Raw genomic sequence first — 27,515 nt, forward strand, 5'->3', positions numbered from 1 at the left:
GACAGGAGCGGGAAGGTTGAAATGGAAGAAAACTTCTGGAAGATCTTCAGAAGGGTTCAAAGAACTGTGAAGGGAGTGCGGCTCTACATTATCGACAAGGAGGTTTTGAAAAACTATTTGGCTAAATGGACTGTTTTTCTTGAGCCTTTGGGAGAAAATCCAATTACTGAGGTATTCGGAAGTCTTGTTATGTTGTCCAAAGCTGAGGAGCTTGCTATAATATTTTACCAGGCTGGCTTGTCTTCTGGTATGAAGAGGCAAAAGGTTAGCTTCATAACGTGCAATGTTGGCTGGGCAACTCTGTTTCAAACCTGTGATAATGCGGGCAGCACTAAGTTGGACCTGTTCAAGTTTATTTAGATTGGTCTCAGAGGCACAGCAGAAAATTGGTGAACCGTATTCGAGAATAGGCCTTATGAGAGCCAGAAAGGTAGTTCTCAGAGTGGTCGCAATTGAAATTCTTGTTTAACCGTTTGAGTGCTGAACAGTTTTCTTATATATATGCTAATAGTGCGGAATGAAATACGTAGTAATTTTTTTGGAGAACAATAGAAATGGTTATAACTAACACTAATAATTATGTTTATTAACGCTGATTGTTATGTTAATTACGAAAATTATATTAACCAAAAGCAGCGTCTCCGCATTTTCGGTACAAAACAAGAGAAGCGCTATCGCGCTTCGCCGCACTCAAACGGTTAATTACAAAGGATTATATTTTCATTTTAAAGGCATTTTTTTTGCAGCTTTTAAGGGCGTATTTAGTTTTTTTTTTTTTTTTTTTAGATCATCAAAATCTGGGCTCTATTTATTGCTATTTCACGTGAAAAAGTGATTACAAGTAGTCACTTTTATGTAAGGAATAACGGTAGATAATTTTAATACCATTGAAAAATTGCTACTATTCTGTTTCGAAGGGCCGTAAAAAACTATTAACAAAGTATCGATATTACCCACACAATTAATTAAGCATAATTGTAAATAGTCATGTGCTGGCTGATTTTTTTACAACGCCCCGAAACGAAATAGTGCTGAAAAGTTTTGAATATGAACTGTTTAGTCTTTTCATAATTTGTGAGGTATTCCCTCGTTTTCAAGCATCACTTACAAAAAATTTTTAACATTCAAAGCATGAAAGTTCATTTTTTGAATTTTTAAATACTACTAAGTTTTTTTTTGTTGAAGATTACCTGACCTGTTATTGTGATTACTAGATACAGGGTGTTCGCGCACGTGGAAAGTCATGAATTTTGGTATTCAACAAAATTTGTCATGAAATGTCGTGATTTTAACTATTTTTGAAAAAAAATCATGAAAAGTCATGGATTTAGGTCGCCGAAAAATCTAATTTTTAAAATGGAATTCACCCCTCCCCCAATTTCATGGTGTTCCGAATATCTGAATTCGTAACAAAATCCCCACTCAGTCATGTTTTATTAAAATATAAAATGTTTTTATCTTGTTCTTTAAAAATTATGATGTTCTTTCAAAAAGTGAAAGAAAAAACCATTTCTAGAGTGAATTGTCTTTTAAACTTCTGTGATTTCAGAATTTTTATTATTATTTTTCATTTTATCAATTTAAAATTCTAGCTGAAGCAAGCCAGTCATTGACCAATTTTTTTAAATTCCAAAATGAGAACAGAAAAATCAGGAGTATTTCTTTCCGATGAACAAGTAAAGTAGCTTTAGATTATAATTCTGCAGAAAAAAAAAGAAGAAAAACTATTTGCTTTTGTATTTTTTTCCAGCTGTTTTATTGTTTCAACTCTTTTTTCTCTCTGTTTTCTAAATTTAAAATCTATAAATATGAAGATGCAGAGCGTAACTGTTTTGGTTATACCTATCATTTCAATTAATGTTATTATAATGCTTTTTAGATTTATTGTTCTGTTTTTGTCGGGAAAAAATAATAACTTCGTTAAGTTATGAAAAATTCTTGGAATTAGTCATGGAAAGTCATGAATTTGAAAATCTAAAATGTAGCAGATACCCTGTAATACCTGTTAATATGATTACTTATGAAATGCAATATGAATAACTTACCGTCATGATTACATGTTACTCGTAATCGATTATATTTTCTTTAACTGTGGGACAGAATAGTGGAAACTCGATGTTAAAAGTTATTTTGGTTGTCGAGAACTTTTTGTTTTGAAATTTCTTTTGCATCAGCAATAAATTAGGTGGAGCTTAGTTTGTTAAATATAAGAATTTTTACTTTATTTATTTTCAATAAACATAAGATGTCTATGCTAGCGAACACATTTATCATCTCTGTGGAGTGTTGTAATAGTCTTGGGAGTAATACCATTTTCAGGTTTTGCACAGAAAGAGCGATTCTTCTTAGTTCTTGGCCTAAAATGAAATGTTTCGCATATATTATTGATCATATACTACATTTATATACACATGCATATTAGTTCATAGTATAGATAAAGTATCGATCAAACAATTACAGATTTATGCTCATTGGAAAAGTGACATTCCGCACTTAAAAGATTATTTTGCTGTTTTCTGTTTGGTTCATTCAGTTGTGAGTTACAGGTTGTCAAAAATGGAAATCAACAAAGAAAAAATTCGATACATTTTAGTTCTTCTTTGATAAAGGCAAAAATGCAAGCCAGGCAGCTGAAATTATCAGTGGTGTTTATGGTCCCAATACTGTTACAGCCAATTCTGTGCAATTTTGGTTTTGTCGATTGCTTTCAAGTATTTTTGATGTTGATGTAACGCATACAGTCAAAAAGCCCGTTGTCGAAAATGTTCATAAAATCTCCGAAATGATCCATCTTTACCGGTACCCACGAGCTGAAGATCGATCATAAAACAGTTTTAAATCATTTTCACAAAGCTGGATTCAAAAAGAAGCTTGATGTTTCATTGCTGCACCAATTAACATTAAAAAAACATGATGAATCGAATTTTCATCTGCGTAGCCAAGCCTTGGCCAAACAGAATGAAATCGATCCTTTTCTAAAACGGATCACATGAGACAACATTATGCAAAAACGATCGTGGTCAAAACGCAGTGAAGCGGTTCAAACGGTGGTCAAACCAGACTAATGGCCAGTTCTGTGGGACTGAAAAGGAATCATTTATGATGTGTTACTTCCATAAACAGCCAGACAACTCCGTCACACACTTCTCTAGTGATTCACCAGAAATTCCGGGAGCTTGGCTTGATTGAGAAATTTTGATGCATCCATCACATAGTCCAGACCTGGCACCAAGCGATTACAATATTTTTCTTGCATTGCGAAAATTTCTTAGTGATAAGAAATTGTCATTAAAAGAAGATTGCAAAAATCGATTACTAGATTTTTTCGTCAATAGGAACCAAGACTTATATGAGAGAGGAATTATTAGGCTACTTGTAAAAAGCTAACAAATTATATAACAAAACCTTACATATACACACACACACACATACAAAGGCTTAAGATTAAAAATAATATGCAAAACTTTATTCCACACACAAAATAATTTTATTCTATTATTTTCCTCTTTTAATTGAAAAATTTAGGACAAAACTCGATTTATATTTAAAATCAAATCTCGTAATATATCAATCTTCCTGCAAATCTATATAATTTTTTAAATTAGTAGGTATTTGTAATTCATGAATTCCACAGGGCAACTGCCAGTTGTTGTTTAATGCTTTCCTCACTTCTAATTTGCTAGCGTGCTTTAGTGTTAAAGGATTACAAAAGCTTCTATGTATTCCTGATATAAAAGTTTCGATCTTGCGCAAAATCAGGATTATTTCCCTCTTCGCATATATCTTCCCACTCTTGTCCAAAAGATATCTGGTTTTTAAAAGTGGCATATCTCTAAGAATCAAACGTCCGCATTTAACCAGGAGTTCGCAATCGCTACGACTTCTATCATCCAGGTCTAGCAGCGCTTTCATTTCTGGATTAAATTCTTGAAAATAGTTGATTAGAAGAGATATTATATCAGCGCAAAGTCTGGTACTTGGACATGGAAGAGACCGGAACATCCACTGTTGTCTAACTTTTTCACCATAACCATCGAGATACGAATACAAGGCACCATACCTGAGCAGACAATGCATCAATTTGGGTGATTTGAAATAAAGTGCTAATTCAACTGGCGCAAAGAAATTTATATTACTACATGACGGTAGGCAGACCAATCGGTACCCACGGAAGAGTGATTTCTGTTTGTTTGTATGGTCCAACATGAATTCGAAAATGGACTTGTTAGGAAACGCAGACGCACTCAAGTTTAATATAAAAAAAGTGTTGCCATCGTTTTCTATCAGAGATTGGAGTAATAGGACGATAAAATCGCTGTTTTCTTCTTTTGATTTATAAGATTCTTCAATTATGTAATATAATATCCAGCTCAAGCTTACTAAATTGCTAGCTGGGTCTGCAAACGTTGTTCGGAGATTTCTATAAAGCTGGAAAATCGTCTGCAGTTCTGTGGAATTTAAAGTTTTATCTTGGTTGCTAGATATGAAATCTTCAATATCGGACACTAAATTTTGTCTCATGTGGTTTAATTCAAATATTTCATTATCCATTTTATGAAATTGTTATGGAGAAGTAAATTTATAGTACTTTTCATTCGATTTTGTTTTTGTCATACGACAATGTTATTTCGTTTATGTTTAAATTTTATGATTTGTATTTACATGTTGTTTGCTTAAGCTAACTTAATTTTTATACACACATATAAGCTCACCGGGCAAAAAATTAATCAACTTAGTACGCAAGCACCGATGAATCGTTAGGTTTTGTTAGATGACGCAGTGGTCAAGTGCATGCACACTGTGTGATCAAACACAAGTAGCTCTGAGGGAGATATTTTTGTTTGAAGCGGAAATGGTGTGTAAATACGGGTAAGAGTAAAGATGTGATAGAGTGGCAAAAAGGGGCAATTGTGTTTGGTCGTGCCAATGGTCATATGGTGAATGAAGTTGCTGGATTTGTTGGCGTTTCAAAGCGGACTGTTCAACGTGTGTACAAAGCAGTGGTGTAATACACGTGGTCACGAAAGACGTCGTCAGAATTGTGGTCGGAAAAAGATCCTACATGAAAGTGACCAGAGACGTGTTTCACGACTTGTCAATCAAAATCGCTTAAAAAATGGACAGGAATTGCTTCAGTTAGTAAATGAAGATCCATCCCAACCTGTAAGTGAGAAAACATTGCGAGGGGAACTGCATGCAATGAACACTTGGAGTCGAACATGTTGTAAGAAGACATTGCTCACACGGGCACTTAAAGCTGCGCGACTTCAGTGGGCTAGCAGTCACCAAACGTGGACAGTTGCTGACTGGCAGAATGTAATATGGTCTGACAAATCACGTTTTTGCCTTTATTCAAAAGACGCACGTCGTCGAGTGCAAGAAAGAGCAGATGAAGCATTTCATCCTGATGTGTGCAAGCCAGGGTTGGGTTTTTGACGTCAAAAAGTGGTTTTTGACATGACAAGGGTATAATACTGGTTTAAACCGTCAAAAACCCGTCAAAAATGTCAAAAACTGAAGTTTGCCAAGAAAATATATAAACTTCAAAACTACCAACAGTTGCCATGCATTACATTGAAATTTAATTATACTATAGGTAATCAGAAGGTTTTAGAATATTTTTTAATTAAAATTAAGGTAAAATAACAGATTTAAAATCTCAGAAATTTATATTCAAATGCATGTGCAGAAAAATTTCGCACAAAAATTGTTTAAATATTTATATTTAAAAAAAAAATTTTTTTTTTGATACTTAAGAAAATTAAAAGTTTATTACTATGCATTTTTGACATATAAGGAACATATAACTAATATTTATAAGGAACTTACAAGTTATGTTGTATAAATACAAACTTGATACAAGTGTATCAAAAAATTTTTTTAATGTTATACCGAATATCTTTATTATCCAGTATGTTAATTTGAATTTAAAAGTAGTTATATTTGTGAATAATGATAAATATAATTCATATTGTTTATTATATTTATTTATAATTATTACACTTATCATTTTAAAACAATTTTTATCTCTTAATTTTTTTTTCTCCACTTGTATTAAGAATACAAATAATGCATATCTTGAAAGCAAGAAGTAATTATTCAACAGCTGAATATTTAGATATTCAACAAAACTATATCGTATTCAGCAAAATGAAATTCACAAGTATTTGGATAAACTAAACTTTCAGCATAGTAAATGAATAGACTGAATATACTGTAAATCGACACTAACTACTCTGTGTATTTAACAGAAAGCACTTAAACTTGTATTGTTTTATGTTTAAAAGATTATTAAGAAGACTTAAAAGAATATTAAAAAGATTTTTCTTTAAAAGAAGATGTCTAATGTACAAAACTGCTAATGTTTATCTTTAAAAATGTCTAATTTTTAGTATAATCTATACTATACGCTAAATTTGGTTATAAATAAATTTCTTAATAATATCACTCCAGATTTTCAATAACACATGAAAATGAATACATAATATTAAAAAAGATGTGAGTTTTAAGTACAAGATTTTTGTTACTATTCAAAATAAGTGTTTCTTCAAAATTTTAAATTTATTTTTTCTAGAACATATTTAGAAACACTATCCTTTATAAAAAATATATAAATTTTATGTATTAATTAAATTTCACATATGAATATAGGTTTTTGACATTTTCGACATTTTTGACAGTGAGGTTTTTGACGTGACGGTTTAAACCATGGTTTAAACTGTCAAAAACTGTCACATGTCAAAAACCTGCCAACCCTGGTGCAAGCAGATTGAAGCCGGAGGTGGGTCTATCTTGTTTTGGGGGCATTTTTCTTATGGATTGGGCTCCCTCACTGAGGTGGCCACTGATACGATCCAACGTATATATTTGAACGTTCTGGACAATTAGATATTGCCTTCCAGTCAACATATTCATGAAGAGTGTGTTTTTGATGCCCATATTTTTCAAGATGACAACAAAAAAGTTCATGGGACTGGAAGAATATGTGACTGGTTTTATGGACACTCAATTACCTCTCGGCTGGCTTGCAAAATCACCTGACTTGAACCTCATTGAAAATTTGTGGGACATGTTGGAAAAACGGGTAAAATGCCGAAGTCAGAATCCTCGCAATTTGGTGAATTTGCTCTATCAAATCCTCAACGAGTGGCTCAAACTGGATTCGGCATACCAGCAAAACCTCGTGGACTCACTTCCTAACCGAATCCAGGCGGCTATCAAATCCAGAGACAATGTTACACGTTATTAAATGATATTTTTCATGATTTCCCTAAAGGTGACTTCTTTTTTGTCCGATGTGCTTATAAATTTCAAACGAAATTAAAATGAGAGAAGAGTTAAACTGGAAGAGCCTTTTTGCAGATCGGACGAGATAGCAAAAACTATTTGTGGCGACCTTGGCTTACCACAGGCTGTAGTGCCTCGAAAAAATAGGAAATAGGAATAGAAGAAAATAGGACACTAAGATGATGTTATGAACTAATAATGAAGAAAATAGGACGCTAAGATGATGTTATGAACTAGTAAAGTGGAAGCTATGTGAAATCACATGTTTAGTTTCTTGATAGTTGCTCTTTTTATAACGCATTATTATTAACATTTTGTATATAGAAGGAACAAATAAAAAAAATTGAAGTTAAAGTTAAATTTATTAGCAGGTAAAGTTAAATTTATTAACTTTACTTGAACCAGATAAATATAAAAGGTGATTTTCAATAATATGTATAATCTGTTAATAAAGAAAAAAAGCTGTTTGTTTAATAAACAAATGGCTTTCTATACAAATACTAGGACTGGAAACATCGTTAAATATCGAACTAACGCATGCATCAACGCACCAATAAAGCGTTGCCTGCGGTTTATTTTTTATTTCTTCTTAACCGAAGTATATTTTTCATATGTGAAGTATATATATATGTATGAATTTTCGTAGTGGATAAAGTAAGGCTGACATAATATTAATTTTATAATTACACCATACGCAGTTCACGTGAGTTATAAAAGGCAAGCAAAATCATTCAGTTTGAAGGGAAGAAAAAAGTTCAACCATCAATTTCCAATAGTTAGCTCAGATCAGTGAGATTTAGTCAGACAGATAAAATTTAAAAGCAGCCTTTAGCAAATTATTTTTATACAGATTAGATTAAATAATAATAATAATAAAAAAAAAACTGAAAATGTCTGAAAAAGAAGAAAGCTCAGAAAATAAAGAAAGCGAAGCCTCGGCGAATTGGAAATTACATGATACTTATGATCCTGGCGTCAGTTTCACTAGAATTGTGACTCGCTCTCAAACAGCCTTCTGTAGACTGGATAACTCGGAGTCGGACCTTGAACTGTTTTGTGATCCAGAAAGACATCAACCCCCAGATAAGCCCCATTTGATGGAAACATTGAAAGGAAAGTATGGTGCTATACCGAACACCATCATCACCAGCAGTACTGCAAAACATTTGAGTAAATCGGAGGACTTGATAAAAGCAGTAGATGAATACAAGACACCACCCAAAATAGATGAAGAAAAAGAAGATAAATCTAAGGATGAGAGAGCTAGGGGATGATTTTGGGAAGAAAAATCAACGTAATCATTTAATGGAATCCGTTATTCTAAGATTATATTGTTTTCGAAAATCGTTTTGTTTAAGTAGTGAAATCCTATGGTACTTTTCCATTTCTTTGGAGCAAATAAACTCATCTAGTTTATTTATTTAATTTTCTTTTAATAGTCTTAACCTAAAAAATATTTTTATGAAAAAAAATAACGGTTCCATTTACGTGAGCCTTTTGACTTTGCATTGGCGATTTTATCGCCATCGCCGGTGAAATTAAAAAGCACAAATCTTTTTTCTAAGTATTTAAAATAAACAATTTCGTAAGTGAACGTTTTATTTTTAAATGCTTTAGTTAAGTTTTCAGGAGTTTTTTTTAGATTATGAAAGTTATTTGTTCAATTAATTTGTTTAGTAGTATTTTATTATTTTTATTTCGTTAGTTTTTATTTGGATTTTCTTATACGACTACGACAGTATGTAATTTGCTGAAAATTTAAGACACTAATTAAGTTAGTTAATTGTAAAATATTATATCTGATCTATGTAGATTACGTCTGGTGTAAATTCTTTAAAAATAAATTCAATTAATTAATTTATTTTTGTCAGTCTTTGCACTTTAAGTGTCAATTAAAGAGGACTGTGGTGATTTAGTATCGTCACTTAGAACTATAAATGACGATTTATGTTTCACATGATTTAAGCTCATAATTCTGGTAACTTTTTAAATTTTTTTAAGGAAATATTAATTAGTAGATAAACTATTGGAGAAAATTTATTGTATAAAAGTCTAATATCTAAGCATTTTGGCATATTAAATCGCTGAAAAAATGTTTTGAATTCCCAAACTTGTTTATCAAAGAGAACGTGATTTTTTAGACTTGTGATAATGATGCTCATTTTATATTTGTGTCTAGAGTTTTTATTATTGGCTAATGGTGTAATTCCAGACTAAACAATTAAATGTTTAAAAAAGCTGTTTATTAGTTAAAACTATAATTAATACTCTGATCTTGTGGCCCTGTTAATTTAATAAATTTTATTAGCCAATATAATATATTCCAGTGATTGTATGTACCTTGAAAAACATTTTGTTTTCTTTTCATTCCTGGTGTCGAAACCACCAGGAATATGAGGAATAAGTTGGAACTAAAATAAGTTCGCCCAAATTTCCAGCTCAAATAAGAAAACAAGTTTTTTTCCCTCACATTTTTAGTGTTATTTAAATTCATTCATTAAATTAATAGCGTCAGTACAAGGAGACACATTATCGATCAATTGACCAGTAAGGAACAACATGTAGTTCTCAAAAATAACTACTTGTGGTGTTACTTATTTTATAATCCTTTAAACGTGTAAAGCGATGTTAGAAATTATCCTTACCGGTGTCATTAAATTAATAAGTTTATAAAAACACGTTGCCTCACATAATCCTATATCAGGGGTCTGTCTAGGTTTTTCTGAGAGGTGCCTATTTTGTGAAAATTTAGACATAATTTGTGAAAAATTAAAAACTATATTAAAAATTCAACACAAAAATATGGATTTATCGTTTCTTAAGGAATACAAAAATAAAATTATAAGAAAAAGTATTTTGTGAAACTACTGTTTTTTCTTAAGTTGAATTTGTGAAGGTTATTGTTAGGAATTAACAACATGTTAAACATGTTGTTAATTCCTAACAATAAAAATCTATCACAATTGTAATTCTTAAAAATTTAATAATTAATAACGGTACTAATATTTTTATAATTATTTTTCCCGAACTTAGCGTCACTGTACTGCAAACTCCTTTTAACAGATATTCCCGCTAAATTTGTATTTCGTATGTAACCTCCATTTTATTTTATTTGTTTTGTTATTTGATGCACTTTTCGGTGACTTAATATTAGATTTACTATACACAGAGTTAGTGGAAGTGATGCAATGGCTTATAGCTAACACTAGATTGTCAAGGTTTAGCGTAAGGTTTTTTTAATAAATTGATATTTGACACGTACCTTCAATTTTAATTTTATAATCACAGTTAACTTTAAAATGTTGAATTGATAAAAATGCGCTTCAAAAGAGTACAATGAAAAAACTCTCGGATACACATATATTATAAGAAAAAGTATTCATCCCAATGCAATTAGATGAGAAATTTAAAGTGTAGAAATTACTTGTAAGGAGTAACTGTTTTTCAAGGGCAGAATAAAACCCTCTCCATTCTGCGTTTCGAGAATTTGCTTTACAGCTTAATAACTAGATGCAAGGAGAAGAAGATTTACAGGGATTGAATACAGCTCATTACGACTCGATCAAATTTTTTTTTTTTACTGTTCGTAATTACATGTAAAGAGTAACAGCTTTACTGAGATAGACTTTAATAAATTGGTTGCATTTAGAGGAAAAATTTAATTTGCTGTTTAGTAATGACCTGTTTGGAAAATGGCTTTTGCAAGGGCAATATATAACACAGAAGATTTAGAGTTGAATTTGAACATCTGAAGTGTATTATTTCGTAATAAAATATATAAAAAATTTTCTTTAGTAAAATTCAATGAAATTTTAATTTTTCAAGTAATTTAAAAATTATAAATGACAGTTCATAATAATATAGCGCATTTTTTATATTAAACCTAAGTCAGCTTCAAGGATTTACAAAAATACGCGATATATATATGGGTGATTCTCACGAAATATGACAATTCACTGTCCCTTGCTCCAAGATCTAATACTAAAATAACTTTTTTTTAAAAAAAAAATTATTATATTGCTTTGCTGTTAGCATTTTAAAATGACTTTGCACTAGCATTGACTATTTTGTATAGTTAAAATATTTAATTGAACTTCGAAATTCCATTTTCCTGGCATGTCCCAAACAATGTTTCCAATAATAACTAGCATCAAAACTTCCCATATATTTTTCAATATCTAATTTTTTTTTATCTCAACCGGTGTAAGCATTTCCAGAATATACGCAGAGGGTATTGTTTACAAAAACTTCGTTCAAAAATTTTTTTTCTGTCAATAATTTCTTTGTCCCAAGAAAATCTGTCATTTTCCTGGCTACTTTTATGTAGTGGTTTATAACCAAAATAGATAGAGCCAGCAATCATTATCTTATGTTAATAGATTGATTAGATACCTTCCTATATGAACATGTCTTGTTGCATGAATGAAGAACCAATTTTTTGGTTCAAAATCCATTTCAAAAAATTTTTCAAGATGAGTAAGTTTTTGTGTTGTTATTTTCCTGGCTTCTTGAAATCTTTAAAAACATAAACTACATAGATTTATGTGAGTTATTTTAAGAAATCCTGCTGTTTTCTGCAGAATGTAAACGTCTTAGGCCAAAATATTAAATTAAAGTAAAGTTATATGCTATAAAATGGCGAATTTGTCATTTTCCTGGCTGTCATTTTCCTGGCTTATGAATTCCAGGACATTGAAGTGTTACCAAATTTTTTTTAACTGCTAATACTGTAAGGAGGAAAAGCAAATACTAATCTAATACCAAGTTTATGTATGATTGTAATATGGTTGGATGTAATCAAAGTTATTTATTTAATGATTGATTACTAGACACAAATTTATTCTGTACATATCAGCAACAAAAAAAAAATTTGATTCTTTCTACAGTGGATAAAAAGAATTAATTTAAGCATTTTATGGTCCATCTAACATAAAGGCTTAAGTTGAGTTACTTACTATTAACTTAAAATGACTGTTTTTTAAACTTCTAAGCTAATATGTCATTTTCTTGGCATTCAAAATTTGGTGAATTTGGATTGTCATGTTTAAAAAGAATCACCCATATATTTATATATATTGATGAATTAAAAAATTATAATGAATGTTTTGCTGTACTTTTCTTATTGTCTAATTGTTAAAGTAATGATTTTAAAGTTTTTAGCAAAAATAAACCTATTATTGCATTTGAAGAAAAATTGAAATTTTTACTTCTATAAAAAAAAGTTATTTTTAATATAAAATTTTTTTAGTAATCAACATTACACAATGGATTCCACTTGCTGTAATAAGAGTAAAAACAATTTTATATTTCACTTGGATTATAATTAAAGAATAAAAATGACATGACAAATTAATTAATTATAAGCATTTTTTGAATGACATCATTTGACAGAATTTTTTGATCCACTATAAAGATTCGGTTTAAGTGTGAAAAATATTCCTGATTTTTTCAAATATTTCTGTCAATATTTTGAATTATTTTTTTATAATTCTCCAATATGTACTGGTATCACATCCACATCTTTTTAGAAAAATGAACTATTAAATTACTAAATGATATAATTGTTTTAATATTATACTAGGAGGCTTCGCCCCCTGCTCGCTGGCGCTCACCAACTCCCGGAACTGCTTTCGCAGTTCATTTCGGATTGCTTCGCAATCCGATGCTCACTTTGCTCGCTCATTGGATACGCTCTTAACGTCTAGCTTTCGTATACTTTTTTGAACACTGAAGTTCCGAAAACTTTTCACTGTAGAAAATTCTAAGCCTGTGCATTTCAATATTAATTTGAAATTGCAAACAGTTCAAATATTTTTCGTAATCACACTATTCTAAATTTCAGTTGTTGAGAAAAGTAACTGTTGTAAGTTTTGTTTTAAAGTCTTTCCCACCAGAGGGCTCAAACCATGTGTTGTAAAACAATATGAAATAGTACTGAACGCCGGATGTAAAGCATTGGCTTCGATGAAGATAATTTTGTGAGAATTTTCTTGATAATTCGGTGAGAATTCACCCGATTAGACATATGATGCTCACTACGTGCTCTTGCGCGCCGAAATCTTTCAATTAAAACGTATTAGTGTTTTATATAATATAGATCAGCCATATGATGCTCACTACGTGCTCTTGCGTGACGAAGCCTATCAATTAAAAATGAAAACTGATGCCAACGCGAGAAAAGAAATATCATCGGTTTTATTGATACATATGTATTAGCGTTTTATATAATATAGATTTGCTCGTTTTATTTTTTAAATAAAATATTTTTGACCTTCTGATTTTACTCATGCTTTATTGTGGAATAAAATTAATTTTTAAAGTATCCAGATCGTTGAAAGCCAGCTAACTAATTTAATTCTCTCATTAAATTATTGAATTTTTTCACATATTTATTTTATAGGATCATTTGAGGATAGAAATTTATGCTGTTTACTTACGATTTTTCGATGACATTCATTGGAATTACAGTGACATATTCGACGTATAGTTTAGGTTTGAAGATCATTTTGATTGGATTGTTAGATGAGCTGAACCACTTCAAAGTAACACTCTTGATTTCACCCAAATCTCTCTCTGTTGTTACCAAATATTGGTATCTTGCACCATGGAAAAATTCGGTTGCTCTGTCAATAAAGAAATTAAAATTATAATTAATTCAAGTAGTAATTCAAAAATGAAGTTAAGCTTATTATGCCGGATTAAAGTAAAAGGGAAGGGTATCAAAATATACGGTTTGCTACATTCTGCTAAAAAAACTAGCTTAGTTATTGTCATCAAATGTCAACAGATGGCTGAGAAACTATGAAACATAGTTTTCTGTCTGCCTACCAGACCATTCCATTAAAATATTTACAAAGGCATTAGTTAATTTTGTTCTCAGATAGCGTTAAATAAGCAAATGGCGGTAAGTTTGTAAACATTATTCTCTACTTTTTTTTTAAAAAATAATATGTTATCGCTAGTTTCAAAATAGCAGATTTGTTTTTTTCCCGTATGTAGCAAATTATTTTATGGTACTGAAAATAATTGCCATTTCAGTATTGTTCAGAAAATTAGAAAATTTAAAATAATATTAACTTTTCCATGTATATATCTGTCACGGGAGGGAGAAAGTACTAGAACACCATTAGAAGCAAGAGAATTCTAGAAGGTAATGAGGAACGCTAGAAGATAGTTCTCCCCCAGAACTCACACATGTGATGGATGTAAAGCATTGGCTTCGATGAAGATAATTTTGTGAGAATTTTCTTGATAATTCGGTGAGAATTCACCCGATTAGACATATGATGCTCACTACGTGCTCTTGCGCGCCGAAATCTTTCAATTAAAACGTATTAGTGTTTTATATAATATAGATCAGCCATATGATGCTCACTACGTGCTCTTGCGTGACGAAGCCTATCAATTAAAAATGAAAACTGATGCCAACGCGAGAAAAGAAATATCATCGGTTAGTTTAGGTTTGAAGATCATTTTGATTGGATTGTTAGATGAGCTGAACCACTTCAAAGTAACACTCTTGATTTCACCCAAATCTCTCTCTGTTGTTACCAAATATTGGTATCTTGCACCATGGAAAAATTCGGTTGCTCTGTCAATAAAGAAATTAAAATTATAATTAATTCAAGTAGTAATTCAAAAATGAAGTTAAGCTTATTATGCCGGATTAAAGTAAAAGGGAAGGGTATCAAAATATACGGTTTGCTACATTCTGCTAAAAAAACTAGCTTAGTTATTGTCATCAAATGTCAACAGATGGCTGAGAAACTATGAAACATAGTTTTCTGTCTGCCTACCAGACCATTCCATTAAAATATTTACAAAGGCATTAGTTAATTTTGTTCTCAGATAGCGTTAAATAAGCAAATGGCGGTAAGTTTGTAAACATTATTCTCTACTTTTTTTTTAAAAAATAATATGTTATCGCTAGTTTCAAAATAGCAGATTTGTTTTTTTCCCGTATGTAGCAAATTATTTTATGGTACTGAAAATAATTGCCATTTCAGTATTGTTCAGAAAATTAGAAAATTTAAAATAATATTAACTTTTCCATGTATATATCTGTCACGGGAGGGAGAAAGTACTAGAACACCATTAGAAGCAAGAGAATTCTAGAAGGTAATGAGGAACGCTAGAAGATAGTTCTCCCCCAGAACTCACACATGTGATGGATGTAAAGCATTGGCTTCGATGAAGATAATTTTGTGAGAATTTTCTTGATAATTCGGTGAGAATTCACCCGATTAGACATATGATGCTCACTACGTGCTCTTGCGCGCCGAAATCTTTCAATTAAAACGTATTAGTGTTTTATATAATATAGATCAGCCATATGATGCTCACTACGTGCTCTTGCGTGACGAAGCCTATCAATTAAAAATGAAAACTGATGCCAACGCGAGAAAAGAAATATCATCGGTTAGTTTAGGTTTGAAGATCATTTTGATTGGATTGTTAGATGAGCTGAACCACTTCAAAGTAACACTCTTGATTTCACCCAAATCTCTCTCTGTTGTTACCAAATATTGGTATCTTGCACCATGGAAAAATTCGGTTGCTCTGTCAATAAAGAAATTAAAATTATAATTAATTCAAGTAGTAATTCAAAAATGAAGTTAAGCTTATTATGCCGGATTAAAGTAAAAGGGAAGGGTATCAAAATATACGGTTTGCTACATTCTGCTAAAAAAAACTAGCTTAGTTATTGTCATCAAATGTCAACAGATGGCTGAGAAACTATGAAACATTACGCTGAGGAACGCTAGAAGATAGTTCTCCCCCAGAACTCACACATGTGATGGAACGGAGAACTTGTTGATGATAATACTGAAATACTAAGGAGTTGGATGATTTCAAAAGGACTCGTATAGGAAAAGATACTTCAGAGGGAATAGAGGAAGATATAATCAGGACTCCACAAGACGAGGAACTAGAACCACCATTCTTGGATGAAGTTGAAAGAGCAATAAATAAACTAAATAACAACAGTTCGACAGGACCGGATGACATCAATGACAATCTCCTTAACATAAAGAAGCCTAAACTTATCCAAGAAATACACGCTACTATAGTTCGTGTATGGACTGTGGTAAAAATGCCCATTGATAGGGGAAAAAGTCCCCTCTGTCCAATGTACAAGAAAGGAAGCAGACTGGACTTTAAGAATTATGGAGGAATTACTCTCCTGAACCCATCATACAAGATATTGACAAACATCCTGGCAGAGAGACTCTTCAGAACAGCTTACGATAGCATCAAGAGACGGAAATTGTATCAGGCAAAGTCAGAGTTGGGAATCCCTAAAAAATTGGTTAACCTTATAAGAATGATATTTAACAGAGTAAAATGTAGAGTGAAGTTGGAATCAGAATCTTTCATGTCATCTGTTTAATTTAGCACTAGAGAAGGCAATTAGAAACTCTGGTATACAAATGTAGAACACATGTTTCGCTAAATTCGTACAACTGCTAGCATTTGCAGACGATATCAATATCGTGGGAAGAACTAGGGCAGCTATAGTTGGTTCTGCGCACTCGTTGCAGCAGCAAAAAACATACGATTGTCAGTCAACGATGAAAAAACTAAACTCAGGGCAATAACAAACAGAACCACAAATCTGCAACCACTGAAAATTAATGAATATGAGTTTGAAAAATTAGTTCAATTTAAATATTCAGGCACAATAGTAAATAATAATGATGACATAAAAATTGAAATATAAAATGGAATCAACATGGTTAACAGATGTTATCATGGATTGAGAAACCACTTAAAATCTAAATACATAAGTTGTGAAACAAAAATACTGTTGTACAAGACACTAGTGAAAGCATTAGTTTTATATGGCAGCGAATGTGAGTGAATGCGTTCGCTGCTACTAAAGCGAACGAAGAGACACTGATGATTTTCGATAAAGCGATGCAAATCCTGTTTAAAAAATAACCTTCCAAATGCCAGAGGGAAAAAGAAAAAGAGGAAGACCTGGAACAGGATGGTTAAATGGAATAGAGAAGTAGTTAAGGGACTTGGAACTAAAGAGATGGAGAAATATAGCATAGAATAGATTAAGATGGGGTAAACTGACTGTAGTGTCGAAGAAGAAGAAATATGTCACGAACAATTTTCTTCATAATCAATTTAAAATTGATTAGAAGGAATCGCTTGATTTTAAAAATGTAAATAATAATTTTTTTCTTAATTTAACGCATATTTTGATAAATATTTGGTAACATTTCTTTAAAAGTCACTCGTTATTTTTGTAACAGATCCAAAAATGTTACTGATACACCAATTGACAGTTATAAATCTCTAGAATACGGATGTTATTTTATGACAAAGTTTCTACTCGACTCCTAAGTGAAAGGCAGTCTTTTGATTCTTATAGAAAGTATTAAAGCAAATTTTTGAAATTATTTTCCAAAATGTCACTTTTTATTAAACTGACATTAAATTTTGTATTATGAAAAATGCACTTTACTTCGAAATTTTTTTTCTTTTTGTTAAAACTTAATCCCTTTTCTACGTTGCTCACGATTTGTACTGACTTGTAATCAAACTCAGTTCACCCTATTTACAGTAACCTTCTTTAAGATATATTTTTAGATTCCTTGTCTTTAATGAAGCAAAAAAGCAAACTCATTGGGTAGCTTAAATTAATATTTAATTTTATATTAATATCAATAAACATTATCGAAATCTGTCAAATTATTATAGAAGAAGACGGGACTTAAAACATCGAAACTTGTTAGTTTGCCTAAGGGAAAAGAAAGAATTTGAAATGTGATAATTAGAAGCACCTACTGTCTCATCACGCTATCAAAATAGTTTTACCACTCGCCTTCTCCCCTAGTGTTTCGACGGTGGCCCAGAGGATAGAGCCTTCTCCTCCCATTTAGGTGACCCAGGTTTGAATCTCAGCGATAGCTGATCGATTGGAATTGTGCTCCCATCTCACACTAACCGTGATGCTGACATAAATTATCCTCAGTGGTAGACGGATAACTGGTTAGAATCTCCTTGCTTTTGGTTTAACCGTGAGAGATTTTCGTGATTTTCCTGTCCATGTAACGCAAATGTGGGGTTAGTTCCATTGAATTGTTCTCCACAAAGGATAATTAGCCCCACTGGCCATTCTAGTCTTCTGGGTTGGACTCAAAACTACAGAGCTATGGACTGAAACATAGATAGTAGTAAAGTCATAAAAAGGTCGACTGCTTTACGCCGGTTATAAAATCAAATCTCGATAGCATTACTGTTTATTAATCGTTTAAATATGTGTAACTCCTAATATGCATACTTTTTTAAATTTAATTTTTATCAAGGATTCTAAATATATGTATTTATGGGCAGTACTTATGAAACATTCTGGAAAACTTTTCGAAGAAATTAATTTATGAGCATCAGATGAAAAAGCAAAATAATTTCGACATAAGTGCCTATATACGCTTGTTAAAACACAGTTGCTTATAATACCAATGTATTAACAAGACGATTTTAACTTTTTGTTATAGTTATTACTAGCTGAATGCCCATTCTTAAGGGTTAAGAAAAGTCAAGTCTAACGTTTCACTTAACGTTCATTTTGCTTTAGCTTACGTGACATAAGGAATCAAAAATAAATAATTTATTGAAGAACGTGTAATTAACCTGTTAAGGTTTCTGAAATTTTCTTTGAAAGGAAAAGTGTAATGCATTTGACTTTGTAGCAGTGCCTAATGCTAAACCTTAGAAAAAAATTATTTTTCTAACAACCCTCATGAGCGGATTAACTTAAATACACTGCTCGAAACAATTAAAGGGTAATGAGATTGTTGGTTGATCTTGAAGCTGGAGAATTGTTTGAATGATTGATCGCCAGACATAGTAGGTTATGTAAGATACAAATGACATTTGTATGGCAGAAAAAATGCGTTTTATTGAGTATTTGGGTACAAGGGGAGAAAAACACAGTTTGGGCAAATGAGAAAAACAAATAAATAAAAAAGACGTTTCCTTAAAAGAAAATCGTTTTTAATAGGGTGTATGGTTTCCCCAGACGGCCAGCAACGTTGAGCACCTTTTAGGCATCGTGTCAATGAGTTTATTAATGAGGGACTGGGGTATTCTGTCCACTTCTCCAGAACAGCTCTTTCCAGTTCTTGGAGAGTTGGTGGGGCCGGCAGTCGTTCAGCAAATCATCTGCTTAGAATGACCCAAACATGGGTTCATGTTCGGAGAACACGTTGGTCAATTCATTCTTATGATTCCTTCCTCCACAAGGAAATCATTGATCATGTTAGCACGATGTGGCGTGCAATTCTCGTCCATTAACATGAAGTCATCTCCAATTACTGCAGCGCAAGGGACTACTATAGGTATCAGGATATCATTCCTATTTCGCGATCGGTCAGAGTTCCACTTCGAATGATATAGAGATCGGTGCGCAGATAAATGGAGATGCCAGCATAAACAATCATTCCCCCACCTCCAAATCTTACACTTTCGTGCACTAACACAGGATTGTTTTTAGTGCCACGTTCCCTCCAGATGAAAATACGCCTATCATCAGGATGAACAGAAAAATGGGACTCGTCAGAGAAAAGAATATTGCCTTATTAATTTCTTCTCCAGTTCACATGCTCTGTTCCCCATTCCCTGCGAGCGCGACGATGCCTTGCTGTTAAAGTGACTCACATCATTGGTCGGCGAGCATACAGCGTGTAGGTGGTTTTCGGAAAGTTTGTGTCGAAACTGTGGGGCCAGTAGTCGAGCTAAGGTATTGTTGATGAAGAGTGGCATTCATATTTCGGTGTCTCCGAGCCGTTAGCGTTAACGGTCTTCATCGGGCGTTATTGCACGTTTCCGCCTTTGTCCTGATCTTCGGCCTGCATTTCCAATCTTCAAAAAACTGTTTCAGATCCTGGAAATCACACTTTGTGATGCTCCAATCGCTTCTGCTACTTCGGCTTGTGCTCCCCCCCCCCCGCTAACGGGCCGACAACTCTCCAAGCTTCTGATTCCGTTAAATGACTTCGTTGAGACATCGCACTCATCGAAACAACGCGCTTACTGAACGTCGATCATTCTTTTCCGCTTTGTCTTACATTAATTTTTGTAGTACATTTACGTCGCACTAGAGCTGCACAATGGGCTATTGGCGACGGTCTGGAAAACATCCCTGAGGATGATCCGAAGACATGTCATCACAATTTTGATCCTCTGCTGAGGGGATGGCACCCCGTTTCTGTAGCCCGTCGACCTGCACGCGAAGTTGAGCACTTTACGGTAGAACAGTTTAACGAGGACCAATACCACCCACCCTCCGTCACTACATAGACTAATCCAAGCGGTCACCCACCCGCACACTGACCGCAGCCAGTGATGCTTGACTTCGGTGATCTGCTGGGAACCGTGTTTTAACGATCAGTCCACTGCGGGACCTTTGTCTTACATTAAGTTGAAAACCAAATCAAATTAGCTGCCGCTGAAGCGTCGTTTTCGTCATCAAACTCAAAATTTGCATACTGCAAAGCACTTGTGACTCTCTTCCATTTAATGCAAAAATAAATAAATAAAGCTTATACCGTTATTTTATACAAGACTTACAATATCCTTTAATTGTTTTTAGCAGTGTATTTAAACGAGTTTTAGTACAGGGGGATAAAAATTTTCCTTGCACCCGTTGTTTAAATTTCAGCACGCTGTACAAAGAGTTCTAGAGTTACGCTCACTTCTCTTTTCCGCATTATTATAGTTTAATTTTAAAGTACCTCTTAAAAATATTTATTTTTTTATTATGAGCAGTTTGAAAAATTATGGCTTGTAAATAGTGTTAGAAAATTAATTCTTCTTAGGCGCAAATTTCTACTTACTTTTGCTGTATATGAGCCAGTTCATCACCTTTGGATCCAACAAGGGTGATATCCATGGTACCTTCCACATCTTTATAGGATGCTTTTGGCCTATAGAGCTTCACTGTTACTTGATAATGGTAAACTGTGTAATAAAAACAACGTTCGTTATTACCACTATTTTATTTTGATGTTTAAAAATAATTATGAAAAAAAATAACAATTGCTTTTTAGATATTAAATCGGCAAAATTAAACATTCTTCTGACTTTTCTTATTTCAAAAAATAAAGCTAATAACATTTTTAATAATTCGTAAGATAGAATTTTTTTTTAAATGATGAGTCGATGAATACCAAAATCAATCATTAAAAATGAACAGTCTGTTTGTTAAAAATGCTAGGCTGTTATTCTAGTCGTCTCCGTTTATAATAGCTAAGTAAAATAAAACAAACTGCATCATTAAGTTAAACAACCAAATAACTACTGAAGAAGGTGGGATGGAAAATATTCAAATCTGTTTGATTACCAATGGCAAGAGAGAGGAGTTTAAAGGTGACAATTGAAAACACCTCCAATCAAACGAGTTTTGGTGTGTTTGGTCCCGCCTTCGGCAGTAGTGATTCACTAGGTTCTCAAAGCGTTTTCAGCATATATATTTTTTAATTTCCTTCATTTAAATGTTGGTTTGAGACTTCTAATATGTATGTTCAATGTGTATTTTACAACGGTTGTTGTTGTTGTTGACGTATGCCTGTTTAGGCAGAGGGGGTGCGATAGTTCTTAATTTCCAGTGGCGCCATCTATGGTCAAGAATTTGACTTCTGCCACACCATACGTCACATCCGTTTATAGGGCGGACTCATTCATTCATCCACAGATCGTAATTTCGACCTGAATCAGAGAACGATCTCTAATCCAGTACCCCCAGGGGCATTGATTTGTTATGCGAACATGGAGGACTTTTGCGACTCGACAGATTTAACGTGCACCAGTCACTTTACTACTCGGGGAATCTTCGGCCGGCGTGGTTCGAACCCACGAACTCTCGGACAAGGGCTCAGAGCCCTACCGACCAAGCTATCCGACCTTACAACGGTTGTAAAATTATTTAAACGGCAGTCATTACAGGACACCCTGTAGTTTTGCATTGATAGGGTCGGTTGTTCAATTTATTAATTTATTTACTTGCTTGCAAGAAATTTTTCATTTAAATAAAGTCGTAAAGCAGCCTTTTTTCAGTTTTGAGTTTTCAATAATGAAGCTTAAAAATTCCAGGCATAAATTTTTGGTGATATTTCTTTAATATTTTTTTTATATGATTAATAATCTCCCAGTTTATTCCATAACATTTTTAGTTATGTGCAAAACTACTAACCAAAATATGCTAATTGGGAGCATCAGTAAATAAAATGTTCGTTTGAGAGACGCGAGTTATTTTGTCATTAATTCTTATTTAACGGGGATGATGAAAACAAAAAAGAAGAAGAAAAAGCTCGCGGAGAGAGTGGTGTTTTGAGAACACCCTGTATAGCTTTCTTATTCAGTTCAATGAGCACAATTTATAATAATATAAAGAATGTAGCCAAATATTTACGCCAAAAGGGAGATTTGCCGGATGTTTGAAGATACATATTTCGTTGAACAGAGGAATTTCTGAATTCATAGTACTCATCTGCCCTGATTCCCATGATGGCGCATCTTTTGGTGTCTGGTCCACATTCAGCGCATTTACCAGCTAAAAAGTCGTTCCATGAGGTGCATTCATACCCTACTGGTACAACTTTTCTGTAGTTGATAGAATGATAGAAGAAATCAAGAGATCGTTGATGGTTGCAACTTACGAAACGTCTGGCACCTGAAATAAAAGCACGATCAATGGAAGTCAAAATTGTTTACTGATTAATAAAACATGCATTGTTACGTATACTTTGATGCATAGTGTTAACGTAAAGGATTCATCAGATTCTAAAGGACTGATTATTTACGTTGCGACATACACAAAAATTTGTGATACATACATTCAAAGATACATATACCTCAACAAGTGTCCAATACATTCTTCAAACATTCCCAAGTAACCCAGCTCCGTCTTAGCTTTTATTTTTGTCATATGACATACATCTTTTAAAACAAATTTGTTTTTCAAAATAAGAAATAGTTTCTGTTAGACACAAATGGTAAGAGAAATCTAGCATTGTACCCCAAATATTGTGTTCAATCTTTCAATTCGTATAAGTCTTGTGGGGGACTCTGGTTTGATTTCACTCAATTCAGCTTAAATATATCGCTGGTGAGTTTTTAATTCTAGATATGCAGCTATATTCTAGATATACAGCTTGAAATGGGTATTTAAGAAAATTGACTAGCTAATTAAGGAAATGGGCATTTCATTTTTGAAATTTATTTTATTAATATTGTTCTTTATTTAAAGAATAAATTAATGAATTCAAATTAATTAGTAATTTTATATCGTTCATTTGCATAAATCACTTGGTGTATTTTTAATTGGTATTAGTTAGTCTTCTTTTTTAAAATAAAAGACTTTAGCAACTGTTGTTTTTGTAAGGTTGCCAGAGGTGCTATATTTTGATGCTATTGTTTACGGTTAAAGAAACACATTAATGTCATTATAGAAGTTAGTATGATTTCACATATTAGACTTTTTACAAGAATCTTAGTCTCTTATTCTTTAATTTTACTTCAAAACTATAGTAAATGCATAGTTAGACTTCTTGCTATATTCGCAAAGCACGAATTTCTTTCTGCACTGGTACTAACTTTCTTTCTACACTGGTTCCAATTTGTGCGCTTAACATCATTTAGTTTTCATATCATGTTTCCCGAGACAAAATTAACCAAGAGATTAAGATCTGGACAGTATGAGGGTCATTCATCGTTAGGCAAAGCGCAAAAAAATAACATATCGCTGATAATAATAATGTTATTTTCTGTATATATTTGTAAGATATACATATTGTTCTCCCAAAATTTCTTTTTCAATAGACTTTCGTACAACTCACTTATCAATAGAAAACATAGGAACTTTTACCCTCTTTGGTAAATTATTCTTAAACGATATTTGAAGATGCGTTTTTGAAATTTAGGTGCCGAGTTATTATCATGTGGTGTATCTTTCATTATAGTCACTGTTGATAAATTTGAGGATTATCGGTGACAAAACGTAAGCAATGGATAAGGATGGTGATTATATATTTATGGTGATGGAGTCTTATATATTTATTATCATTTTTAAAATTTGGAGGGTTTTCTTTGTGATTTTTGCTGGAATTCGAAATGGTCAGTTTTAATGAAAGTATTTAGACTTACCTTCGTTTAATCCATCTGTGATGAATGACTTGAACTTATCAGCTTTACAACCGGGCTGTTTACGTCCATTATTGGGAAAGAAATCTACGTGTCCGACGCTATGGCTCATTCCAAAACCTAAAAATGTAAATTATAATTGAGCTTGCAGAAACACCTTTCCTTCTTTAAACAAGAGTTGGATTTTTAACGCTCACAAGACTATTGTGGAGAGAGCGCATTTATTTTTGCTACCTTCCTACTTAAACCTCAGATCAACTTAACCATAATGTTTCATGTTAACCTCTAGTTTATTTTTGTTACCTTCCTATCTAGACCTCAGATCAAATTAACTCTCTTTTTCATCATAATCATCAAAAGATTATACTGGTCCTGCAAATGATGTGGTGCACCATGTACTTAACCATAATGTTTCATGTTAACCTCGCGTTCATTTTTGTTACCTTCCTATCTAAACCACAGATCAAATTAACTCTCTTTTCCATCATAATCATCAGAAGATTATGCTGATCTTGAAAATGATAAGATGAACCATGTAGTATTTAACCATAATATGTCACGTTAACCTTGCGTTTATTTTTGTTACCTACCCACCTAAACCTCAGAACAAATGAACTCTCTTTTCCATCGTGATCAGCAGAAGATTATACTGATGATGATGTGGTGCACCATGTTGCACCGAAACGTGCACAGGCATCTTTTTGTCAGAGTTATCTCAAAAAATTTAAAAACTATTTGGAATGTTCAAGTAGCTAATAAATAAAAACCCGGGATATTCGAAAGTTTCTCACAGATAAATGAATGAAAGAGAACGAAATATGTATTTTTATAAAGAATGATTAGTTTTTTTTAAACAAATATATTTTTTCTTCCATGATCCTGTTTTTCATTTATTTATTTAAATAATTTTCACTTCTAAAAATTTGAATAAAGTCTGAAGTTTACTCTAAGAATTCTACTTAGTGTTGAGTTCCTCTGATTTTCCTTATAGTAAAAAGGATATAAAAAAAATATTATAAAAAAAATTACTGTTGGTTTGAAACTGTGTTGTTATACTCAGAGAAGGAATTTTAAAACTCACCAATGAACATAATGTCTGTGGCATCTGAATGTATGACATCTACGTAATCTGCATCAGAAGGATCAAGTCTCACACTTGTTGGCATATTCTGGAAGTATGGTTCAGCTGGATCACAGCCTAAAGCAAAAAAGAACTTACTAATCTGTAGTTATTTACCTAATCTAAGTCATATAACCTATACGGTTAACTCTCACAAATGGTAATGAAGAACGATGGCAATGAATGCATACTAACTATTATTTTAAAATATTTCCAAATAGAAACTGAATTTGCTAAATTTCAATTAAAAAACGTTAATAAATTCTATTCATTGCTTATTATATCGATAAAAGACGATTAATGACGTTTTAAAAGATTCTAAAAACACGATGATTTTGCAAATTAAAAAAAAAGAAGCATGCTTAAGAAATATCAGAAGACTTGAAATTTATTTAAGAAATTACAAAGTAAATTACAATATTTAATAAGTCCTAAACTTTAGCAGAAAAATCTGTTTTTTTTTTCAAGCAAGATTATTAATTTTTAGGGTAAAAATGTTTCATAATCACTCTAGTTAATAAGGTTTTCTTTTTTCGATTTTTTGCTAAACGAAGCAACACATTTCAGAAAGAGAAAAGATACGTTATTTAAATCTGATGAACAACATTGAGGTTAATTAGAGAAAAATTGATGCAAATCAGTTTATCAGTTTGGTTGAGCAATGAAACTAATTTTCATTTGACTGAAATTCACCATTTATTTTTCATTGCCCCCCCCCCCAAAAAAAAACACCTGTTGTAGAGTAAATTTACTCATCTAAAGTATAAATATGTACATTTAAAGTATAAAATAATACCGCTCTGTTACCTGTGATTCTTCCAAGTGTCTTCAAGATGGCCCCAGCATAACCGGCTACATGTGATCCAAGACTGTGACCAATGATGTGACAGTTTTCTCTCTTAATGCCTGCATATTTCTGCATTAAAAGAAAGAGAAAAATAATTTTATTTTATATCTGTGTGTGGGGCTATTGAAATTTTATCAATCGTGATTGTGTTTTAAATCTTATCATCCAAAATTTTTTTTTCTCTTTAAGAGTATGCGTGTGCAGAGAGAAAAACTGTGCTAATGATTTTTTACAGTGCTATTATCAGGATATTGCATTGTTTTTTACAAAGTAAGTATGCACTGAACAAGTATGTATGCAAGTAAGTATGTACTGATAATAACAATCATGTTTAAAATGTTTTTTTTTATTTTTAAACTTACATCTTTGGAGATATTTTGCAAACATGGAGATGGCATGATTGATATTCCAGGTACCATACCTCATTCATTGTGATTATTGATAGTGAAGTTTTCTAGTGATATTCACAACAGTGTTTTATATTTATTTTTAATCTTTTTTTAAATTTAATTTTGTTCTCTACTTACATTATTTCTTGTATTAAGAAATTTTCAAATGTTGAATTGACTTTCAGATAACTTAGTATTTAAATTGGTTTCATAACCAAAAATTTAAATAATGAATATTAACTCTTTTTTTTCTCTTACTTCTAAAGCTTTGATGATTAAGGCGATTTCTGCTCCTACTACTCTAGTATTTGACGTAGCTTGGTAATAAGGAGGTTTGTTACCACCACTCCAGTCTACAACAATGATGTTATAATCACCATGCATAAGAAATTCGTCTTTCATTGCCTATGAATTAAAAAAAACACATATGTATCAATGAAATCTTTTATTTAATATTATTTAAGTCATATATATACATTGAATTAGCTTTAGAGATGTCCAAGCTGACGTCATTTGAAGTTACCTTACTTTGTTTGCCGTCGTTCACCAATCGATTAATTGATTGACAATAGGAGTGGACGAAGAAAAACTGCCTTGCAACCTATCGAAACAGAAGTGAATGTGGAAAATTGCATTGTTGCCTGCAACAACCAGTGTGACTGGTGTGAGGAAAAATACCTTATAGTCATTAGCAACCAGAAGACGCATACAATTGATG

At 32.3% G+C, this 27,515-nt stretch overlaps 1 protein-coding gene across 2 annotated transcripts in view; it reads right to left on the reverse strand.

Annotated features, from left to right (window-relative positions):
- Nucleotides 1-2,196: 2,196 nt before the first annotated feature.
- LOC107437887 (pancreatic lipase-related protein 2) overlaps nucleotides 2,197-27,515 on the reverse strand; it is a 29,219-nt gene continuing 3,900 nt past the window's right edge. Inside the window, exons 3-10 of one of the 2 annotated variants that reach the window (XM_087160338.1) lie at nucleotides 27,056-27,202; nucleotides 26,369-26,477; nucleotides 25,523-25,639; nucleotides 24,445-24,561; nucleotides 22,712-22,972; nucleotides 21,138-21,261; nucleotides 13,725-13,910; nucleotides 2,197-2,357 (exon numbers count right to left, since the gene is read on the reverse strand). In XM_087160338.1, the coding sequence (XP_087016464.1) occupies nucleotides 2,255-2,357; nucleotides 13,725-13,910; nucleotides 21,138-21,261; nucleotides 22,712-22,972; nucleotides 24,445-24,561; nucleotides 25,523-25,639; nucleotides 26,369-26,477; nucleotides 27,056-27,202 (1,164 nt within the window). In that variant the 3' untranslated portion in view covers nucleotides 2,197-2,254. Of the gene's footprint in view, nucleotides 2,358-13,724; nucleotides 13,911-15,641; nucleotides 15,847-21,137; nucleotides 21,262-22,711; nucleotides 22,973-24,444; nucleotides 24,562-25,522; nucleotides 25,640-26,368; nucleotides 26,478-27,055; nucleotides 27,203-27,515 lie in introns of those variants that run through there. The other variant, XM_087160337.1, reaches the window with a different exon arrangement.

This window comes from Parasteatoda tepidariorum, chromosome 1 (genome assembly GCF_982258835.1).
Source record: "Parasteatoda tepidariorum strain Cologne lab strain chromosome 1, Ptep-v5.0, whole genome shotgun sequence".
Lineage (NCBI taxonomy): Eukaryota > Metazoa > Arthropoda > Arachnida > Araneae > Theridiidae > Parasteatoda > Parasteatoda tepidariorum.